Source organism: Stegodyphus dumicola, chromosome 1, assembly GCF_044657685.1.
Source record: "Stegodyphus dumicola isolate Sdum_Otavi_A_Nest chromosome 1, ASM4465768v1".
Classification (NCBI taxonomy): domain Eukaryota; kingdom Metazoa; phylum Arthropoda; class Arachnida; order Araneae; family Eresidae; genus Stegodyphus; species Stegodyphus dumicola.
In genome coordinates this window covers 295940672-295962017 of record NC_140768.1, presented here as the reverse complement: position 1 = coordinate 295962017, position 21346 = coordinate 295940672, and the positions used below count along the sequence as shown (strand labels likewise).

The 21346-nt window shown below is 34.6% G+C and overlaps 1 protein-coding gene across 2 annotated transcripts in view; it reads right to left on the bottom strand.

Annotated features, from left to right (window-relative positions):
- Positions 1-973: 973 nt before the first annotated feature.
- LOC118190459 (uncharacterized) overlaps positions 974-21346 on the bottom strand; it is a 62396-nt gene continuing 42023 nt past the window's right edge. The window contains exon 7 of one of the 2 annotated variants that reach the window (XM_035361170.2): positions 974-4999. In XM_035361170.2, coding sequence (XP_035217061.2) covers positions 4707-4999 — 293 coding nt within the window. In that variant the 3' untranslated portion in view covers positions 974-4706. Of the gene's footprint in view, positions 5000-5024; positions 6361-21346 lie in introns of those variants that run through there. The other variant, XM_035361176.2, reaches the window with a different exon arrangement.

Genomic DNA, 21346 nt, shown 5'->3' with positions numbered 1-21346 from the left:
TTGGTAATATTTCTATAAGATGACTTTTTAAATTCCAAAACTTAGTGTACACGTGTGTTTTGAAAAAGATTTACACTTCCTCCTTCAATCCAATCAACTCTTCTTACACTGTACTATCAAAATCAAATATGTCACATTTCAGCAATTCTATCAGCCATGCTGGTACATTAAAATTTTCAATGTTTTGGAAGTGAACATTAATTTTTTTTTTTTTTTAATTTTGCAAGCTGCTTGTATATAAAATTATTTCTGTGAAAGTTTTCCATTTTTCATAATTTTTTGGTTGCTTTATCTTGTGCTTTTGTATTTCACATTTTATACTGCACCTTTTGCATAAAAAATTCATATATATTTAAAAAGTATTATTGATTTAAAAAATAGTAATTTCCCTTGTATTTAATTTATAGGATTTCTTCCTTGCTACATGATATAGCTTTATATTAATAAACAATTAATTAAAAATTTACAATATTAATATAGTATGCTTTTTTCTCTAATCAATGGTTTCTTCATTTATGCCAATAAACCGTCCATGCATATTGCACTATCAATGCTTTGATCATTTTTTAGCTCCCTTAAACTTTCATCAGGCCCCGGAAGGTATGTTGAATACCCCTTCAAACATAACAATTTTCATTACAAGCACGTAGTTCAGATTTGGATTTCTTACAAGGTATTTCTTTCACCTTCTGAGCATGCCTTCGTGGTGTGGGGGTCTGCACGCTGGGAGCGTATTCCAGAGATCCGTGGTTCAATTCTCGGCGAAAGCATTGCTCGGCCTGCTCGAAATAACCTAATGTCTCTACAATCTCAAATTCATTAGAGATTAGATTCACTTAGATTTTTGAATTTTATGTATTAAAAAAAAAGTAAGCAACTATAAATGTTTCATATTCCTTTCAAAAAGTTTTAACTGATAAATTTGATTTATAATTATAGACATGCTTTATAAATAAGTAATTAGCATAACATATTATTTTCCAACAAATGGCAATTTTATTAATCCTAATTTATTACACAATAATCGTTCTTAGACAGTGAATTGCTATTACAAAATTAGACCTATTATTTATTACTGTATAACTGAAGTTCATATCTTGCTTTTTCTGTCTGATAAAAATTCACATAAAGTAAAAAAGATATGCATGCTCTCTTAATAGAAATAACATCAACATCAGACCTGTAATGAATTTATTTCTATCAAAAATGAATAATTAAAATTTAGACAGTTGTTTTAATTTTAATAACTAACTTTTATTTTAAAATCACATAAGAAAAGGTAAAATTATACAAAGAATATCAATTTTCAATATAACTATCAAAAACAAACATTTCTAATGAATTAAGACAATTTAAATATTAGAAAATTACCCATGCAAATTATTCACAACATTTTCCTCCATTATTCTAAACTTTAATTTTAGCTGTAGCCTGCATATATTTTTAGTCTCTGTAGTTCTTCATAGATGAATATATTTTTACACAATTACTGTATTGGACCCAAATATAAGTCTCCCATTTTTTCAAATTTCAATTGTGAAAAATAAGTGTGTGGCTTATAATTGCAACCTTACAAAAATGACAGCATTTTGCCATATCGTATGGAATTAAAAATATGCTGATTTCTAATTTTCAAACAAAGTCACAACAGCATTTTAGAAACTGGCCACACTATTGAGATAAGTATGGGTAATGTTATCCAAAAACAGCATTGTCAAAAGTTAACAGAAAGCTATTAATGTATAGCAGAATTGTAACATATATTTTTTAAACTGTAGATACTGTTTTAGGAAAGTATCGTATTTATGATAAAATACTGGTATGTCTCTAACTACCACTAATTATATTTCCCTGAATCTGCTAGTAAATGATTTATTTCTCTTTTCTTCCTATCTTTTTTTTCTTCTTTATCTTTCTTTTCTTTTCAATATTTTCTTTTCTTCCCTCAGCCTATATTCAGAGATCATTTTTTTCCTTTTTCTTTTCTTCTAATGCTTCTTCATAATGGCTTAATCCTCAGCAATAGTTCAAAAGAAATGTGGTTTTTGGGTGAGACGGCTTAACTCATTATGGCAAATCTCACTAGGGCTATCTGCCTAAGGGAAGGAATGCCTTTATGGATAACTTTCTAAGGGAAATTAGTTTGTATACAAGTTACATATGGGGAAAATCACAAAAATGCCATGAAGCCAGCCTATTTGCCCAGAACTGAACCCAAGTAAGAACTATCAGTGTTTAGGAATTTTACTGTTTGGCCAATGGTGGGCTCGAAGAAACGTTACTTTATTACATTATACAAGCTATTTCTTGAAAAATATGTCAACTAAATATCAATGATACTTCAAGTAAGAAAATATCAGTTTGTATGCCTTTATGTAATGAGACCACATGTGTTACATCCATTGCAATTTTGACCTTGTTAATATTTTCAAGAAAAAACAAAAACCCATATTTAATTCTCCCTTACAAACTGGGAAATCTCATTAAAAATATTATAAAAATTAACAAAATAAGCATATAATAATGAATGCTTCACATAGCACATTCTCTGCAACAACGTTCTGGCAAACTTTCACACCACTGTTCTCCAGTTTTTAGCTAAATGCCATGACAACAATCATGCATGTCCCCATTTTTCAGATTTAACCCTGGCACATTATTTTCTTTTCCTTCTATTTTCACAAAATGTCAACTTTTAGAAATTAAATTACCAGAATTTCTAAATATATACAGTGGATGGACAAAAATATGGAAACACCTTGTGAAATGCATGTTTGAAAAAAAAGATTGATTTTAATGAAATATGTAGGTGGCGCTGGCGTTTTTGACTACTGACGCCACCTATACAACTTCGTAAATGTGCTAAACAGTTCAGTTGTTTGTTGGAGTACTGTTATGTGAGGTTGTCATTGCATTATGTCAGAGTTAACAGACTTCGAACGTGGGCAAATTGTTGGAGCACGTATGGTAGGTGCTTCCGTAAGCAAGGTAGCCGAGGTGTTTAGTGTTTCAAGAGGTACTGTATCGAAAATTTATTCCGCATATTTGAAAAGCGGAAAAACATCATCTGCTAAATCACAGTGCGGACGAAAGTGTGTCCTGAGTGATCGTGACAGACGATCATTAAGGGCAATTGTGACGAAAAATAAGAAGACCACAGCTGCAAAAGTTACTGCTGAAATGAATGTTGTGTTACCCAACCCTGTGAGTACCAAAACAATTAGAAGGGAGCTTCATAAACAGGGAATTGCTGGCCGTGCTGCAATTGAGAAGCCACTCATCAGTGATGCTAATGCCCGTAACAGGAAAAGGTGGTGTTTAAGTCATAAAGCCTGGACTATAGAGCAGTGGAAGCGAGTAATATGGTCTGACGAGTCTTCTTTCACATTGTTTTCCACTTCTGGCCGAGTTTACGTCTGGAAAACGCCATCTCAAGCCTATAATACAGACTGCTTGTTGCCAAGAGTGAAACATGGCGGGGGTTCTGTTATGGTTTGGGCAGCCATATCGTGGTTCTCTGCTAGTCCCATGATAATTGTGTCAGGGCACAAGACTTATGTGAACATTTTGGTCGATCAAGTTCATCCCATGGTACAAACTTTGTTCCCCGATGGTGATGGTGTCTTCCAAGACAACAAAGCCCCTGTTCACACAGCTCACATTGTCCAGGACTGGTTTTCTGAGCATGAGGATGAGTTATCTCATCTCCCCTGGCCACCACAGTCACCAGACCTGAATATAATCGAACCTTTGTGGTCTACACTGGAACGGAAAGTGCGTTCTCGTTATCCACCGCCAACATCGTTATCTGAACTTGCCACCGTTTTGCAGGAAGAATGGTATAATATTCCCTTGGCAAACATACAGGAACTGTATTTACCCATTCCGAGAAGACTGCAAGCTGTTTTGGATGCCAACGGGTTTCCTACACCATATTAAGCAAAGAAACATGTTTTTTTAAAGGTGTTTCCATATTTTTGTCCAACCCCTGTATTTATTTATTTATTTATTGGAAGTATTCTTGGCAATCTGAAGATATTAAGTCTGATCTCAGATGAAAGACGCTAATTTTCTAATTTCGAGCAAGCCATTCAACAAGTAGAGCAATTTATATCACATTTAAGGTAAAAACTGATCTAAAACACATTAACAAGATCCAAAGCTTTTTTATCATTGAAAGCTTTTAAAAAATAATACTGAAAAGTGGAACATTGCACTAAATTATACAAAAACATTAAAAGAACCTGTGTAAAATTTATTATGATTTATCACATAATTAAGTAAAAAGAAACAATTTCTGACAGTATCAAATACAGTTTTAAAATAAATGTTTGTATTTTACTCCCTTCCCCAAAATAATTATAAGTATTTCATAATTAATAAATATATTATTTATTTACATATCAGAAATAAGATATTATTCAAAAAATTCACACATGAATTATAAATATTGAATTACTTTATCTTAAAAATCAACATTTTACGTATTCTGCTCAAAATTTCTGATTAACAGCATAATTGAAAAATGAATTTTTTACAATTTTCAGTGATAAAATAATAAACTATGGAATGCAATATTTTATAATCTTCCCTGTAAAAATTAAAAACACTTTTTGATTCAATAGTTCAATAAAACAGCCACATTCTCAAATTCAACTAACTATAATGTTTTCAGGGTTTTTTTTAATGATATAATAAGACATATATCAACTAGACAATGGGAAACGATTTTCCTTTGGATGGCAAAAACATGTGTCAGATGAAGAGATTACTCTCTCTTTACTTGAATTATTTTCATTGGAGTGGCAAAAACAGAAGTCAGAAGAACAGATAAGGCTCTCTTTATGTGTTTGAGGTACATGACACATTTCACAAGAGTTAATTGCAGGATGATTCATAAATGTACATTCTTTACATTCCCATTTGTTCAACTCGTCATCTTCTTCATTACAATTTTCTTCACTTTTGCCATACCTATTTTCTAAAGGATGGTCAGAACCTTCACAGTAAGAAGAAAAGAACTTCATTTAAAATTTGTGCTGAATTGGAATGCTAAATAAATTAAATTTTTGCATAAAGTATTTGGATAGGAAGTGGAGTTTAATTTTGTACAAGGATTTTACATATCCTGTCTTTTTATAAAAAAGTACGGACAGATACCATACATTCTAAAAATATTTTCTAACTAGACTATGGTCTAAATTACATAATAAATTTTGCATCCGACATAAACTATTAGATTAATTTGAAAGTAATGCAGGATTTTAGTTTGCCAAAATTCAAGAATACTAAAGTGACTCTGTAATCGAATTTGTACAAACAGATATTGATACACTGTCTTACCTTTCCTGATGCCATTTAACAAACATTTTTTATTCACAGGTAAAGGATATCAGATAATAAGCTGTACATGCTCAATATCATGCTTTGCAAGTTTCTCCTGCATGAAAATGTTGCAAAAGTCAACATGAAATTTTTGTCACTGATATGCAGGTGCTATTAATAAATGTTACTGCCAAAGCTGGTTACATATATTCCACAGTGAACATTTTAATCTTTAGGCTAAACCTACAAGCTGAAGATAATGGAGGTGATCTGAAATGGTCTTTAACCATACAATCGATGTGCATTAATCAAAAGAGCTGATGTGATTCATCAGCTAATTAAACTGCACACATACTGGAAGAATGACATGACAAAGAATTAACTATCAGAAATTCTTACTTATCCACTTAAGGGTTCTCAATATTTCCTGTTGAAGCCTCCTGCATTTTTTGTTGACAAGAGTTCCACAATAAACAGGAAAACAAACAGACAACAAATGAATATTTTTCCCCATATAAAAAATACTCTTTAAAAAGATTATTTAAAAGTTTCCCTGAAAGATGGACAGAAGTCTCAGCAAATTATGGATATTATATTAATCATCGAATTAAAGCAATACAGCCCCCATTTGAAGCTGTTATCCTAAATCCTGTATTACTCTCTAATAAAGCCAATAAAAGTGTGTGTAAATTCCTTTCCAGATATAAAAAAAAGAAAAAAAATTTTAATTATGAATGCACCATTAACAATCAGAACAGAGACATACACAGAAATATATTAATCAAATATCAGTGACATTTATCTAACTGATAGAAAAAATAATTAATAATTTTAATTTTTTATTTTTTATTTTTTTTTATTGTATAGAATAAGAAATAAAAACTTCATAGCAATTTCCGCAAACATCAGACCAATTTTTCTTGAAATTAGTTGAAGGAATTCAAAACAATCAACTGGAATTCATTAAAATATTTCATCATTCTTTAAAATAATTTTGTCTAGATCCACAGAAAGGTAACAAAGTTCAATTTTAACCTGTAAAAAATTTAATGAATTTTAGTATTATTGGTTTCTTTCCTATACAGACAAAAACAAAAAAGATTTAAGAAATTTATATTGGTGCATGATTGATACATTAATATAATAAAAAACAAATGTACATTATTCTGTGTCAAAATCATGATAATTTAATTTATTGATACTAGCTGTTTTTATCACATTTTAGATCACTGAATAAATATTAAAAAAATATTTACAACATTAGATCCTCTTTCATTTTTATGTTTTTTACTTTGACATCAAGATTTTTATTGTACACTGAAATTTTCAGTTCTACAAAAAATTCAATAGTCCTAGTTCAGGGATGGGCAAACTATGGACCGCTGGAAGGTTCTATCCAGCCACATATAGCAGACTGTGCAATTTAAGATCCAGCCAGCGGCTTTTTCTTTTGGCATGAGTTCTAATATTATTGATTGCGTATGGAAAGATTGCGGACATATAGCATCTTTGTGATCAGTTGTAAAATAATTAAAAGTATAGCATAGCTAGTGCTTGTTTGGGTTATTTGTAAAATATTTCAACCCCAAAATGGGTACTAACAACATAAAGTTGACTCAGAGTGCTGTGCTTTTAATGGTAAATGGACCTGGAAATATTTTTGACAGATGTAAAAGATAAACCAGCGTGTCTCATCTCCAATGCAGCTGTAACAGTCTTCAAAGAATACAGCATTTTCCATCATTTCAGATCTAATCATAAGAATTCAAATTGCAAAACAATTCGAAAAGTGAAATGCTGTTATAGTGAACCAATGCAAATAAAAAAAGTAGTGCTAATTGTTTTTTAATAAAAATTTCAATATAAATATACTAAGATTTCAAACATAAGTATAACACATGCATTAAAAACAAATACAATATATATATATATATATACAGTCAAAAGTCGTTAATCTGGACTCGTCAGGACTTCGGCGATTCTGGATTATCGATTTTTCCGGATTATCAGTTTAAATATCAGTTTAATCATCAGTTTAAATATGGTAAGATGGCATGCAGAAATTACAAAATTAAAAATATGAAACCGTAATTTATGAAATAAAGAACAATTATGATCTAAAGGGAATCAAAATTTACAAAAAGAAAAAGCTTAATATTTATTTGTTTACTTTATTAAACATTTCTTTCAATGTAAGTCGCTTAAGTTGCTTCGTTTTATGTGATAATACTTTCTCTTTAATTCTGTAAACAGACATAATTTCTTCTTCAGTTTCCGCTGGTCAAGTCCTATAATTGCTGTGTCGAGAATACCGACTAATTTGTCAATCGAAATTTTTTTATTTTCAATAACCTCTGTGTCACTTTCTTCACTATCGGAAGCGAATTATAATGAGGAGGAATTTGATTTAAATCATATCAAAGATGGAGTACATCGAGATGAAATACTACATTTAGTAAGGAATTATAAGCCAAATAAAATAAAAACATCTGCCCTGAAGATAAGGACAGTGCTGACAGATCAACTTCCAGTTCATTGTGTGCCGCGATGTAGTGTAGCTCGACAATTGGACATGAATTGTTTCACAGTATGGAGAGTTTTGCGGCGCGTTATTGGATTTTACCCCTACAAAATCAGCCGCTTGCACGAACTGAAACCAAGTGATTATGATAAGCGAGTGACAGTTGCTCTATCATTTCTTGCTAGGATAGAAATTGATGATGCTTTCCCATGGCACATTCTGTGGGGAGATGAGTGCCATTTTTATCTCAATGGGTCCGTAAACACACAAAATAAGCGAATTTGGGCGCACGAAATCCCATCAAATTCCCCAAAAGTCACTGTTTGGTGTGGTTTCACAGCTGAATTCGTAATTGGGCCATTCTTTTTTGAGATCATCACTCCGACAGGACCCCAAACTTGCACCAAAAATGCAGAGAGGTAGCCCGAAATGCTGCAAGCATTTGTTATTCCACAACTTCAGCAAAGAAACCGTCTTGAACAGACAATCTTTATGCAGGATGGTGCTCCAAGCAGCTGTTGTGCTAAAACTTCACTGATGATAGTCGCAGTTTTCCAGTTGCATGGCCGCCTCGTTCCCCTGACCTCACGCCATGCGATTTTTGGCTCTGGGGTTATTTGAAATCTAAAGTTTATGTTGGTGGAGTATCAAATTTGTCTATTCTAAAGGACAACATAACAAAGACAGTGCGGATTATTCCTTGTCATATGTTACATACGGCTATAGAACGTTGTGCACAGAATGCACGGTGCTATTTCTGAGAATGGTGCTCACATTGAATGTGGTCTAATTCCTCACCAGGGAACTTAATGTAGTAAAGAAACATTAATAATTTAACTGTATGATTGTATGTCTTGATGTCCCAGTCTTGATTAGTCTAAATACTAAGTTTGGTGCCCTTTCAGCTAATACATCGTGCTACAGGGTGCTCCAAACACTGTCACTTTAAAAAAGATCACCCTGTATATTTTGCATGCTTATACGTATGTAAATATATTGCATGTTTTATGATTTTCAATTTATCAATGATATTAGCTACTAATAATGCTTCTATTTAGTTAATTTGTAACAAAGTGGACAATATGAAACAATATTAACATTCATATAACATTTTCATAATATATTATTTGAAGCTGAAAAATCAGTTTTGAAGCAGTTATGTTACTAGGCAGCAACTTTATTATCTGAAATTTAGTAATGAATCTGCTGTTTCACTTGAATGTTAAATATTTATATGAAGTCTTTACAAAGTTTTGGATTACTCCATCATGTAATATTATGCTACCAAGTTTTTAACAATTATGTGACATAGCAAATGCTATCACTGCATGAGACATTAGACCTTAAATTAATCTGTCAACTTAGCAAACAGCCAGATCTCAAAATGACATTTCACATCTCATTTGACATTTTATGAGATTCTCTTTCAAATTATAAAGGTAATTACTTAAAAAATGAGATGTTTAAATAATAAACACAATATATACCTTTATTTCATTTTCTGATCTATATCAAACTGATATAACATATTTAATTTAAATACAATGTTCCAGAACTGAACGTATATTTAAGACATGGAAAAATGTTGACAGATGGCACTTTCTATATATGAATCTGTAGTTATATAGCTAACAAACAAAAATTATTATGCACAACCTTACTTATTTGTTCATGTTCTAGCAAGCACAGTGTATGCATGTTGTTTTGAAGTATCTTTAGGGATTGATTAATGAAAAAAAGAGTATGTGTCAAGTTCTGTTTTAAAGTTGAAATGGCAACTTTTTTTTAAATTGCATGCACCATGATCTTTTGATCATAAGGGGCCTTGCAACCCAGTATGAAAACGAAACATATCCAAGACTGAACAGCTTAAAGCTAACAAAAAGAAATACAGGGTGGTTATAAAATAACTACCTGATTGATTAAATGATTATCACAAGAAGTTTGAACAATCTATTGAATCATCTAAACAGCTGCATCTAAAACTAATGAACGGAATGGAACTAAATCTCATATACAGATTATGTGGAAAGCCTGGGACAAAAAAATTTTGCACCAAAAAGAAATAGTAGTAAAAGCTACTAATAGGAGAGATTTTAGAACTGTTGTCTCATACACACTAGGAAATTTGCACAATCTAGGTAGATTATGCAAGTTTCCTAGGGCATACATGATATCAGTGCTACTCATTCCCTTTAAAAAGGGGAGTGTCATGACATGATGACCACGCATGCGCAGTTTTTTAGCCGAACGGCCTCAACGCCTCTCTCTCATGAGACTTACTAGAGAAGAGTAGTTTGTAGGTAGTAGCGAAGTAACGAAGGAAACGTGCTGTATGTCAGCTTAGATGCAAAATACGCAGTTATACTTGTGTGTTAATCGTTTGTACTTACTATTTTTATTTGCGTGTTAATAAAGTTTTGTGCCGTTAAAATGGCTGGTTTATGCAACGCCCACAATACAATAATGTCTACGGTAGGAATTAAATACATATCCAGAATCTACATGCCCAAGAAAAAGGATATGACTGTGGTGTCAGAACAGGAGGATATGTCATTCTGCAAAGTTCACGGATAAATGCGTAAGTGAGTCTTCAGAAAGGTAAGAAATTTGTTCAATTTATTTTGTGGTAAAGTGGAATTCAAGGTTACAAAAATGGCTAAAGAGCTAACAAAATCTAAGAAAGAATGGAAAGTTATTCGTTCAGCCATTACTAAAGTAACAAATGCTATTGAATCATTAATTGCAGCAGGTAACCTTGAAGACCTTGAAGAATCACTGGAAATTTTAAAAGTAAAAGCTATTTCTTTGAGAGCGTTAGACGAAAAAATTAAAACTTTGACTGATGTTAATGACATTGAAACCGAAGTCGAAAGTCACGCTAATTCTCTTGGAAGGCATTCTCAACCAAATGAAAAGCGAAACACACTCAGAATTCATTCAACGCCAACAAATTTGGCGCCAGCTATTCCCCTAATGTAAGCAAAATTGCAGTTGTTCGAACTTTCCCTTGCTTATTTTGCGAAAGCGAAAATGATGCTCCAGAAAAATGCGTTATGTTTCTGGAAGAAAGAAAAAAAAAGAGTTTAAGGGCTTTTAATCTGTGCTTTCTTTGTTTCGAAAGGAACTGTAGAACAAAGAATTGCCCTTCTCAATTAAAATGTTCAAAATGTAATTCTAAGTATCATAATATATTGTTGCATGAAGGTAAGGAAAGGGTTGCTAAAGAAGAAATTAAGAATAGTTCTAACGCCGTAACTGCGAAGATTTCTTCTAAATATTTTACTGCAAATCAAGAAGTTAAAGAATTAATAGATGACTTGCCAATCGTTAAACTTATATGTGATGGTAAATTAATTAATGCAGCAGCAGATACAGGCATGCAATTAACCCTTGTCAAGGCCGACATTGTACCAGAAAAATACCGTACAACACATGGAAGTGTTATCCTCATGTCAGCTTTCGGACAAGCTTTAAAAGCTCCTCTCATTAACCTACCTTTAGTAATATATTCTGAAAATGATAAATTTATGTCACCTATTTTTATAACATGTGCAATGGTGGATAAGTTATGTAATGATTTACTCTTGTCGTTAAGTGCTTTTAATGAGTTAAGAGTAGATGATAAAAGAAGTTTAATTTTGAATGTAGAAATGTAAACATTGCTACTGATAGTTTCGGTGAAATGCCTTTTCATGAAACTGAAAACTTTGACGAAATACTTAACCATGATAGGAAAAACCTAATTAATGAAAAATGTAATGAAACTGTTAAGAAGATAATAGAATGTTGTGCTCTTGTATATGAAGATACAGGTAAGGATGATTCCAAAGGTAGCACGAGACACGATCAATGTGTTTCGGATTCAGAACTGTTTCGAGTGCAACAAATGAATGACCCATCTTTAAAAACATGCTGGCAAAATGTTAAGAACGGAAGTTATAACTTTATTGTTATTGACAACTTTTTGTATCATAAAGATAAAGTTCTAGGAGAAAGAGTTTAGTTAGTCGTTCTCAAAGAAAGAAGAAAACAAATTTTGGACTTAGCTCATTCTAGCTTATGGGTAAGTCACCTGCGAATCAAGAAGACAGCCGAACGTTTGAGATATTCGTTCTATTGGCCTGAAATAAAAAAAGATGTGAATGAATACTGCAGTGCTTGTACTTCTTGTCAACTTCAAGCAAAAAAGCTTCCCTTTGATGAAGTTCCAATTACGCCAATAACACGTCCTAAAGAACCATTCCAGGTAATTAATGTGGATATCCTAGAACCTGTAGAGCCGAGCTGTAGAGGTTACAAATATATTCTGTGTGCTGTTGATCAATCTACAAGGTGGCCCAAAGCGGTGCCATTGAAGAATTTGAATGCCAAAGCAACATGCGATGCATTGTTGCAAATCTTTTCACGCACAGGAATTCCTCAGATTGTCACTTCAGATCAAGGAACTAATTTTAATGCTTCGTTGACCCAAGAGTTTTTGAAAAGGATTGAATCGTCCCCAAGGTTCTCGACTCCTTATCATCCAAGTTCAAATGGCCTGGTAGAAAGATTTAATGCTGTTTTAAAGGGAATGATACATCATACCGTTAGAGAACATTCCAAAGATTAGGAGAAACATCTACCGTACTTACTTTGGGCTTATCAAGAAGTTCCTAATGCTATGACTGGTGTTAGTCCGTTCCAAATGCTTTATGGAAGACGTCTTAATGGCCCGTTGTCTATTTTGAAAGCATCATGGACTAATGAAACTCCTGTTCCTTACGGACAGTTAAGTTCAGTTACCGATTATCTGAATGATTTGAAGACGAAATTGGAAAAAGCTGCTGAATACGCAGGACTTACAGATGTTGAAAAGCAACAAGCTTATGCATTCTACCATAACCGAAAGACTCGTCATAAAGAATTCAAGGAAGGTGAGAGGGTTATAGTTTTAATCCCTGATAGCCAAAACAAAGTTTCTACCAGATGGACGGGACCTGCTACGATCATCAAAAAGCATACTGATTATAGTTACATAGTACAAATGCCTGACAATTCCTCGAAGTACGTTCACGCAAACAAGACACAAGAGTTTAATACCGCTGTGAATAATGCCGGTGTGATATATGATACAGATATTGATTTCGTCGAAGTTGTAAACATTCCAAGAATGGTGCCACGGAAAGCAAAAAATGATTGAGGAATGTGAATGAGGAATGTGATTTTACACACCTTGAACAGCATAAGAAGAAAGAACTTATGGAAATTTTAAAAAGGTATAAGAACCTAAGAACTGGTAATCCAAAAATCGCCAATGTGAGAGAACACAGCATCAAACTGAAACCTGGAAGTATGCCAAGAAAGCAGAAACCGTATCGAATACCTGAAGTTCTAAGAAATGAAGTTGATCGACAAATAGATAAGCTTTTACAACTAAAGCTAATCGTTGAATCAGAAAGTGAATATGTGCATCCAGTAGTTTATGTGTCAACGAAATGGAACTGTAACATTAGGTGTAGACTAAAAGACTATGCCGATTCTTATATTGATGACGTGATTATATTTTCTGATGACTGGAATACACATCTGAAACATCTTAACAAAGTCTTAAGTACACTAGAAAAGGCAAATTTCATGGTTAATTTCAATAAGTGTGACTTTGCAAAGCATAAAATCAAATTTTTAGGACACTTAGTTGGTTCCAGTTCACATGAACCTGACCCAGAAAAAGTTGAAGCCATACAGAATTTAGAAGTTCCCTGTACTAAGAAAGATGTAAGAAGTATTTTAGGACTATTATCGTATTACCTGTTTTACGTACCCAATTTTTCTGCGATAGCACAACCTTTAACGGCATTAACAAAAAGAAGGGCTTTGAACGAAATTGCTTGGCTGAAGGAACACAATGAAGAGGTTATTCAATGCCCCTAAATGTTACTCTCCAAATTTTAGTTTGCCTTTCATCATTTATGCAGACGCATCGGCATACACTGTAGGAGCTTGTTTGGCTCAACAAGATGAAAATAGTGTAGAACACCTAATAGCCTTCGCTAGTAAAAGGTTGACCGAGACACAAAGAAATTACGCTGTTATTGAAAAGGAAGCGTTTGCCGTTATCTTTGCCCTGAAGAAGTTTGAAGCTTATATCTTCAGTTCTGAGATAGTCATCATTAGTGATCATAACCCTCTCAGATTTCTCACCGAATGTTCTTCACAAAGTTCTCGTTTACAACGCTGGTCTTTAGCATTACAGCGATTTCATGCAGTGATTACATACTGGAAAGGAAAAGATCATATTAATGCAGATTCGTTATCTCGATTGACTGCCTCTCACTGGGAGCATGACTGACGTTATGAACTATAAACTATAAGACATTTTGATTGTTTAGTTTGATTTTTTTTGAGCTAAAATGCTAATTTCCCCCCTAACGTTATGTAATAGGTTTAAAGATTTAGCCAGGGTTTGCTAAAGTATTATGTTTAATTTTAAATGATTGATTTGTATTGTCTCGTTTATATGATAACTGCTTATATGATTATGATTATGTGAAGGATTTAAGTTTGAAAAGTTAATTGAATGTTATTTTATTTTGTTTCAAGAAATGTTTATATGTGGATTTGACAGGTCATTAAAAGACGCAATCAAATCTTTTCGAGGGGAGGTGTCATGACATGATGACCATGCATGCGCAGTTTTTTAGCTGAACGGCCTGCAATGCCTCTCTCTCATGAGACTTACTAGAGAAGAGTAGTTAGTAGGTAGTAGCGAAGTAACGAAGGAAACGTGCTGTATGTCAGCTTAGATGCAAAATACGCAGTTATACTTGTGTGTTAATCGTTTGTACTTACTATTTTTATTTGCATGTTAATAAAGTTTTGTGCCGTTAAAATGGCTGGTTTATGCAACGCCCACAATACGATACGTCTACGGTAGGAATTAAATACATATCCAGAATCTACATGCCCAAGAAAAAGGATATGACAGGGAGAGCAAACGCTGTGTCAGCAGTTCTTTGACTGACTGTTGATTTGTGCTAAATATGCATCCTGCGTGACCTGAGTGCACTTTATTTGTAAAGCTGTTTTACTCTAGAGCAGTAATCTTCAAACTTTGTCGACTCATAGAACCCTTAGAACTATAAGGAGTTTTGGCAAATGTCATCCCAGCCTTCGAAAAATATATCTTAATTTAATATGTTATAGGTACTTTTATGTAAAGACAATTAAAGAAAAACATTACACTTTCTATTAAAATATTTAACATAAAATTAATCTCATTTATTCATTAACAGCATTAACGCCTGCTCCAGGTGTCACTAGGCTTGTATTATTTTAGTGACAGGCATGTGCTTGCTTTTTTACACAAACTGTTGAACTCTTAACTCCATTGATGTTATCTGCTGTTTTTGTTTCCACATATGCTGAGAAATATTTTTCACTTAAGTATATTGTCCCAAATGGCATTAAAATGTTTACAGCAGTATGAGAAATTTCTAGGTATTCTGCATGAATCTACAACCAAAAATTTAGGAGTTGCTCTCACTTAAATTTAGATTTTAACATTGAATCTGTTGACCTATCGATAAGTTGTTCTGTTTTCTTCACTAGCAAACACTCTGATTTATCATAATACTCAGATGGATTTTTTATATAGTTATAAGGTATTTCTCCCACCTTCTTAGCAAGCCTTCGCGGTGTGGTCGTCTACACACTGGGCCGGTATTCCAGAGGTCCATGGTTCGATTCCCGGTGAAGGCAACTGCAAATTTTTCTACTTTGAAGAAGGTATTTAAAAGCTGAGTTTCGGTAGGGGAAAGAGAAAGTCAGGCTCTAGCTGCCACCTCTGTCGTAAGTACGTTTGCTTATTGCTGGTTCAAGTGCTTTAACCCTGGAATACTAGGGTAGTAGATTCCCCAGATCATCTTTACTCTATGGGGGTATACAGTTCCCCAGTGTAGTATTAGTGTCCTCAGCAACTACTGTAGTACTCCAGAGTTAACTGCATTTAACTGCTGCCACAAGCTTCAACGGGGGTTTAAATTACAGGATCTCGCTGGGCCCTGTTGTCTAGGTCTATCGATTGTTAATATCTTCAAATTTTAGTTTAATTATGTGATTTTTCAGTTAGCATCCAAGCAGAGGCGAAGTTTGTTAGTGTAGAGTTGATGCTTTGTAAATTTTCAAAAAACGTAATAAAGGTTTTTTTTACCCTTCCTTTGTGTAGTTTTCTGCTACTCCAGTATACAGACTGAAGTTCATTCACTGGACTCTACATAGTCATGCTTACTTTTTTCCTTCAGAAATATTTTCTTATAGTTTTCAATTGAAAAGGGTCTCCACTGTATAACTTTTACCACCGTCATCTAATTTAATTCATTTTCCATTAGAAAACGGTTTAGTTTTGAAAAGTCATTCCCTTTGGCATATTATGACCATATGTTATGTCTTACAACTAATCTATAACTAGATGTATCTTTATGTTTTTCAGTTAATAAACACTAGTGAACTGCTGTAAGTGGTTTATAATTTTTTTTTTTTTTTTTAAATTTTTACTTCGACTTATCCTAGGGTTGACTCACTGAACCCGAGGGTTCTGTGAAACACAGTTTGAAGACCACGGCTCTAGAAAACCCAGTATTGCAGCAGCTCTTAGGAAATTTAGAAGACTTCATAATATGTGTAAAGTTTCAGTGTCTGTTGTAGCACTGGGAAGTATGATTAAAAAGTTTAAAGAAACTGCACTGCTAGGTGTTACAGCCAGCAGACAAAAAGCAATATCAGAAGTTGCCACTGCACTGTCTGACAACACAGGGACTAGCATTGGTCTCAGCATTCATGCAGTAGCTCACCATACCAATATGCCTTATGTTACTGTCAGGACAATCTTGCGGGGAAATGCTGCACTGCTATCCATATAAGATCAGTCATTGGACAAGAACAAGATTATGATAAATGCCACACTTTTATGCTAATGTTACTTGCCCCAGTGAAAATCAACAATTATTGGGCTTGTTAAGTATTATGGAAGTTCATTTTTATCTGAATGGCTCCATTAACATTCGTAACCACCAAATTTGGAAATTCCACAGTGATCCATCAAATGTCGCTGCAATAGTGGTGATGGCCAATTTCATAATAGAATCTTTTTTTTTTTTTTTTTTTTTTTTTTTTAATATCACTCCTTTAATCCTTGTTACTTGGCACCATTAGTGGTGGAAACATCAACAAATGCTGCAAACTTTTATCATTCTTGAATTGCATAAAACAAATTCCTTGAATATGACAGTTTTTATGCAAGATAGAGCACAGTCGCATATTCTTCATTTAGTACAGAACCTTTTACTCCAGTATTTTGGTAATGAAACAGTTATTAGCCAATATTTTCCAGTGGAATGGCCATTTGTTCCTTGGACATCCTATGCAACTTCTGGCTGTGGGGTTATCTGAAGTCTATTGCACATTCTGAAGCATACATAACACAAAAGAACATAAAAAGGGCTGTTACGAACATCAAGATTGACAAACCGCCCACAGCTGTAGGAATCATCATACACCAGATACAATATTTTGCAGGTAAAGGAAGGTCAGCAGATAAAAAATGTTGCATGTTGTCCAAAGTGCCTAATTTTGATTAACACTTTCGCTGCCGGTCATGTGAGGTTATATTGATAGTTAATGCTGTGTCATAGAAATAGATTGTACCCATATGCTGACTTAATAAATATGATATTAAAGAGCTAATAAAAGATTATTATGTGTACCACATTGATTACTTAGCCTTTAAGCACTGAATTTTATAACTACATGCCAGCGTGTGATTGGCACTAGAGGATAAATTACTTTTGCAATGCTGCATTACGCGCTAGATCGTGGAATTTAAAGTGAATCAAAATAAGTAACAATATGCATTATTTGGGTGTGAAACTATATCACAAACAGATATATATATATATATATTAAAAATGAATTTATTACAAGATAGTTACAATGATATTATTGCAAACTATATATTTCAGAATGTTACTCGTGTATGATCTTTGCAGGAAATGAAACTTCGTTTTCAGTCTAAACCACATACATTTTCAACTAGTTTCTAACCTTCACTCCACGGCAATACGAACATACATATTCAAAACATAATGCCGATGAACATGAAAATCAACAATGAGATGTTGCTTTCCCCGCGCCAGTGCGTGACTGGCACCCAAGACATCATCCAACACAACGCGCAAGAGCGTGATTGGTTCTTCACCAATGATGCCAGTCACATACCAGTGCGTGATTGGCAGGAAATAAGTTAATACAAGATTATTTTCTACAAATCTCATATTGTACGTGAATTTTTTATTGATGAAACATTAATGAAATTTCGCATAATTCATTTTCTGTTCATTCATTGTAATTATTGCAGCCTGTGTGGTTCCAACTACACCAAAATCTCTCTTATTGACAACTTTTGGCACTATTGTTTTTTTTTTTTTTTTCTTTTTAATTCATCTCCCTATGTTGTACACAGTCTGTATATAAAATCTGGTTTCATTCTATTCATTAGTTTTAGCTCCAGATGTTAGAAGAGATGGCAACTGAAACCTCCGAAATATTACTTATGTATACTGAAGAGCCATTACATTATGAACACTTTCCATCTACAATGTACGTCCAGAAAGTAAGTTCCGTTTGGTAATCAAAGTAAATTGTGTACAGCTACAGAAAAGTTATTTATTGCACAAAATTCAACAACTCTTAAACTACTTTTCCACATAACTGCCGAAATATTACAGGCATTTGTCATAGCATGGCACAAGTTTTTGTATACCTTCTTCATAGAAATTTGCCACCTGTGCCTTCAACCAATCGGAAACAGTTTCTTTCAGCTCGTCGTCATTGTTCAAGTGTTGACCGCCAAGGAAAGACTTAAGATGTAAGAACAGATGAAAGTTGCTAGGAGCAAGGTCAGGGCTGTACGGAGGATGGTCAAACACGTCCCAGCCAAATCCCTGTAGGAGGTTTTTCGTCACATTTGCAGTGTGTGGTCGTGCGTTGTCGTGAAGAAAAACAACACTTTCTGACAGCAATCCTCGGCGCTTATTCTGTATTGCACGGCGCAATTTCCAAAGTGTCTCGCAATAAGCATCTGCTCTGATTGTTTGAACACACGGTAAGAAATCAATGAGTAAGATGCCTTTCCAGTTCCAGAACACTGTGCACATCATTTTTCGAAGTGTCAAGATTTGCTTCAGCTTAACCTTTGCTGGGGATGAAGTGTGCCTCCATTCCATTGATTGCCGCTTACTTTCAGGGGTGTCGTAAGAAACCCAAGTTTCATCTCCTGTGACTATCTGTGTCAGAAATTCTTCGCCGCTTTCAGCATAACGGGTCAAAAACTGAAGTGCACTACCCATCTGTTTTGTTTTGTGTTACACAGTAAGAATCTTTGGTACCCAACGTGAGCAAAGTTTACGAAATTTCAGTTTTTTGGTAACAATTTCATGCATTAGTGATCGCGAAATTTGGGGAAATTCCATAGCGAGAGCACTAATTGTAAACCTTTGGTTTTCATGGATCTTGTCATCAATCGCGTGAACCAGTTCTTCTGTAACCAAAGATGTATGCCCACTTCGTTCTTCCTCATGCACATCACTACGTCCGTCACTGAATTTTCGGACCCATTTTCTCACCATTGAATCACTCATCGCTTTTGGCCCGTAAACATCGCAAATTTGCCGATAAATTTCACTAGGTTTCACTTTCCTCACATTCAGAAAACGAATCACAGATCTGATTTCACAAGCGGCGGGATTTTCAATCAACACCAACATTGTAAACAAGCACAACAAAGCGTACGTGACTGACAGCGATCTCCAAATGGCGCACATTTCTTCTCCTTGATACAGAGCGTCTACTGCACATGTGCAGAACTGCGATCGCAGAGCTGTAGCGGAGATAAATTGAAACGGAACTTACTTTCTGGACGTGCCTCGTATAACAATGGGATCGCCCAGGAACAAAACCACTGCGTATGCGTGGCTGATGTTGGAATATACAAAGCAGCTATGCATTCTTTTTCCAAACATAGTACAATTAGCAACATAATGGGAAAAGCAGCTTATTTATCAGACTTCGAAAAAGGTCAAATTATTATGGCTCAGCGACTGGGAACATCAATATCAGAAATGGCACGTTTAGTGGGCTGTTCACATGCAATTGTTGTGAGCCCATATCAAAAGTGGTGTATGGATGGTGAAATGACAAGTCGGCGAGCCAGCAGTGTGTTGTCGATGGTGCATTGATTCCAGAAGAAAGCGGAGATTGCCATGCATTGTTTGCCATCACTGAAGAGCTACAACAGCCGAAATCACCACCAGCTACAAAAGTAGTGACCCTGACAATGTTTTGCAACACACTCTGCAGCATACATTGCTGCATATGGGCATATGCAGCCGGAGGCCGAAGCATGTCCCTGCACTGCAATCGCTTGCTGTATCTGCAATGGGCCAAGAAACATTAGAACTGGACATTAGAAGAATAGAAGAAAGTTGCATGGCCTGATGAATCATGTTTTCTGGTCCATCACATTGATGGGCGTGTGTTAATAATAAGCCAATTTCCAAATGAAACCCTGGCTCCTGGATGCACAGTTGCATGAAGACAAGCCAGTGGTGGGGTATTATGGTGTGAGCAATGTTTTCATGAGCCCATTAGGACCCATAATTCCCATAGAACTGTTCCTGACGTCTGTGTGCTACATGAACATCACTGCAGCCCAGATTTACCCATTCATGACAACAGTATTTCCAGCTGGGGATGGTGTTTACCAAGATGTCATAAGGGTCGAATTGTCAGGAAGTGGTTCGAGGAATATTCAAGTGACTTTCATGTCATGGCTTGGCCTTTAAATTCACCTGACATTAATCCAATAGAGCATTTGTGGTTCCACCTAGAAAATCAAATCCATGTTGCTGTGCTACCCCCCTCCCCCGCAATGTGCAGGAATTGCAGGACAAATTGGTGAGCCACATACCTCAGTCTACCAGATGCCCAGTCTTGCAGGACTAATTGGTACCAGATACCACAGTCTATACATCAGCACCTTGTGGAGTCAATGCTTTGCCTGGTGTTGGCTGTTTTGAGAGCTAAAGGTGGACCTACATGTTATTAACAGGGTGGTCATAATGCAATGGCCCTTCGATGTATATGAGGACACTACAGTTTTCTAGTCTTGCACATTTAGGTGGTATTCACAATTTTGTGATGAAAGGGAAAGCAAAGAAAATGATTGGAATGTTGACCAATCAACAGGCAAGTGAACACAAGAAAAATGGGAGAGAAAATCCATGTTTCAATGGCTGCAGACTGCCAAATGACATACAGAATGCTAGTAGATTAGCTGAACATATGTCAGGATGTAAGAACAGAATGAATTCTATTATAAAAGAAGATATGATTAAAAGAAAATTATTTGCAAGATTTTTACTGCATTTTATAATGGCTGAAAAAAAGCAATGTAAAAGGGAGTTT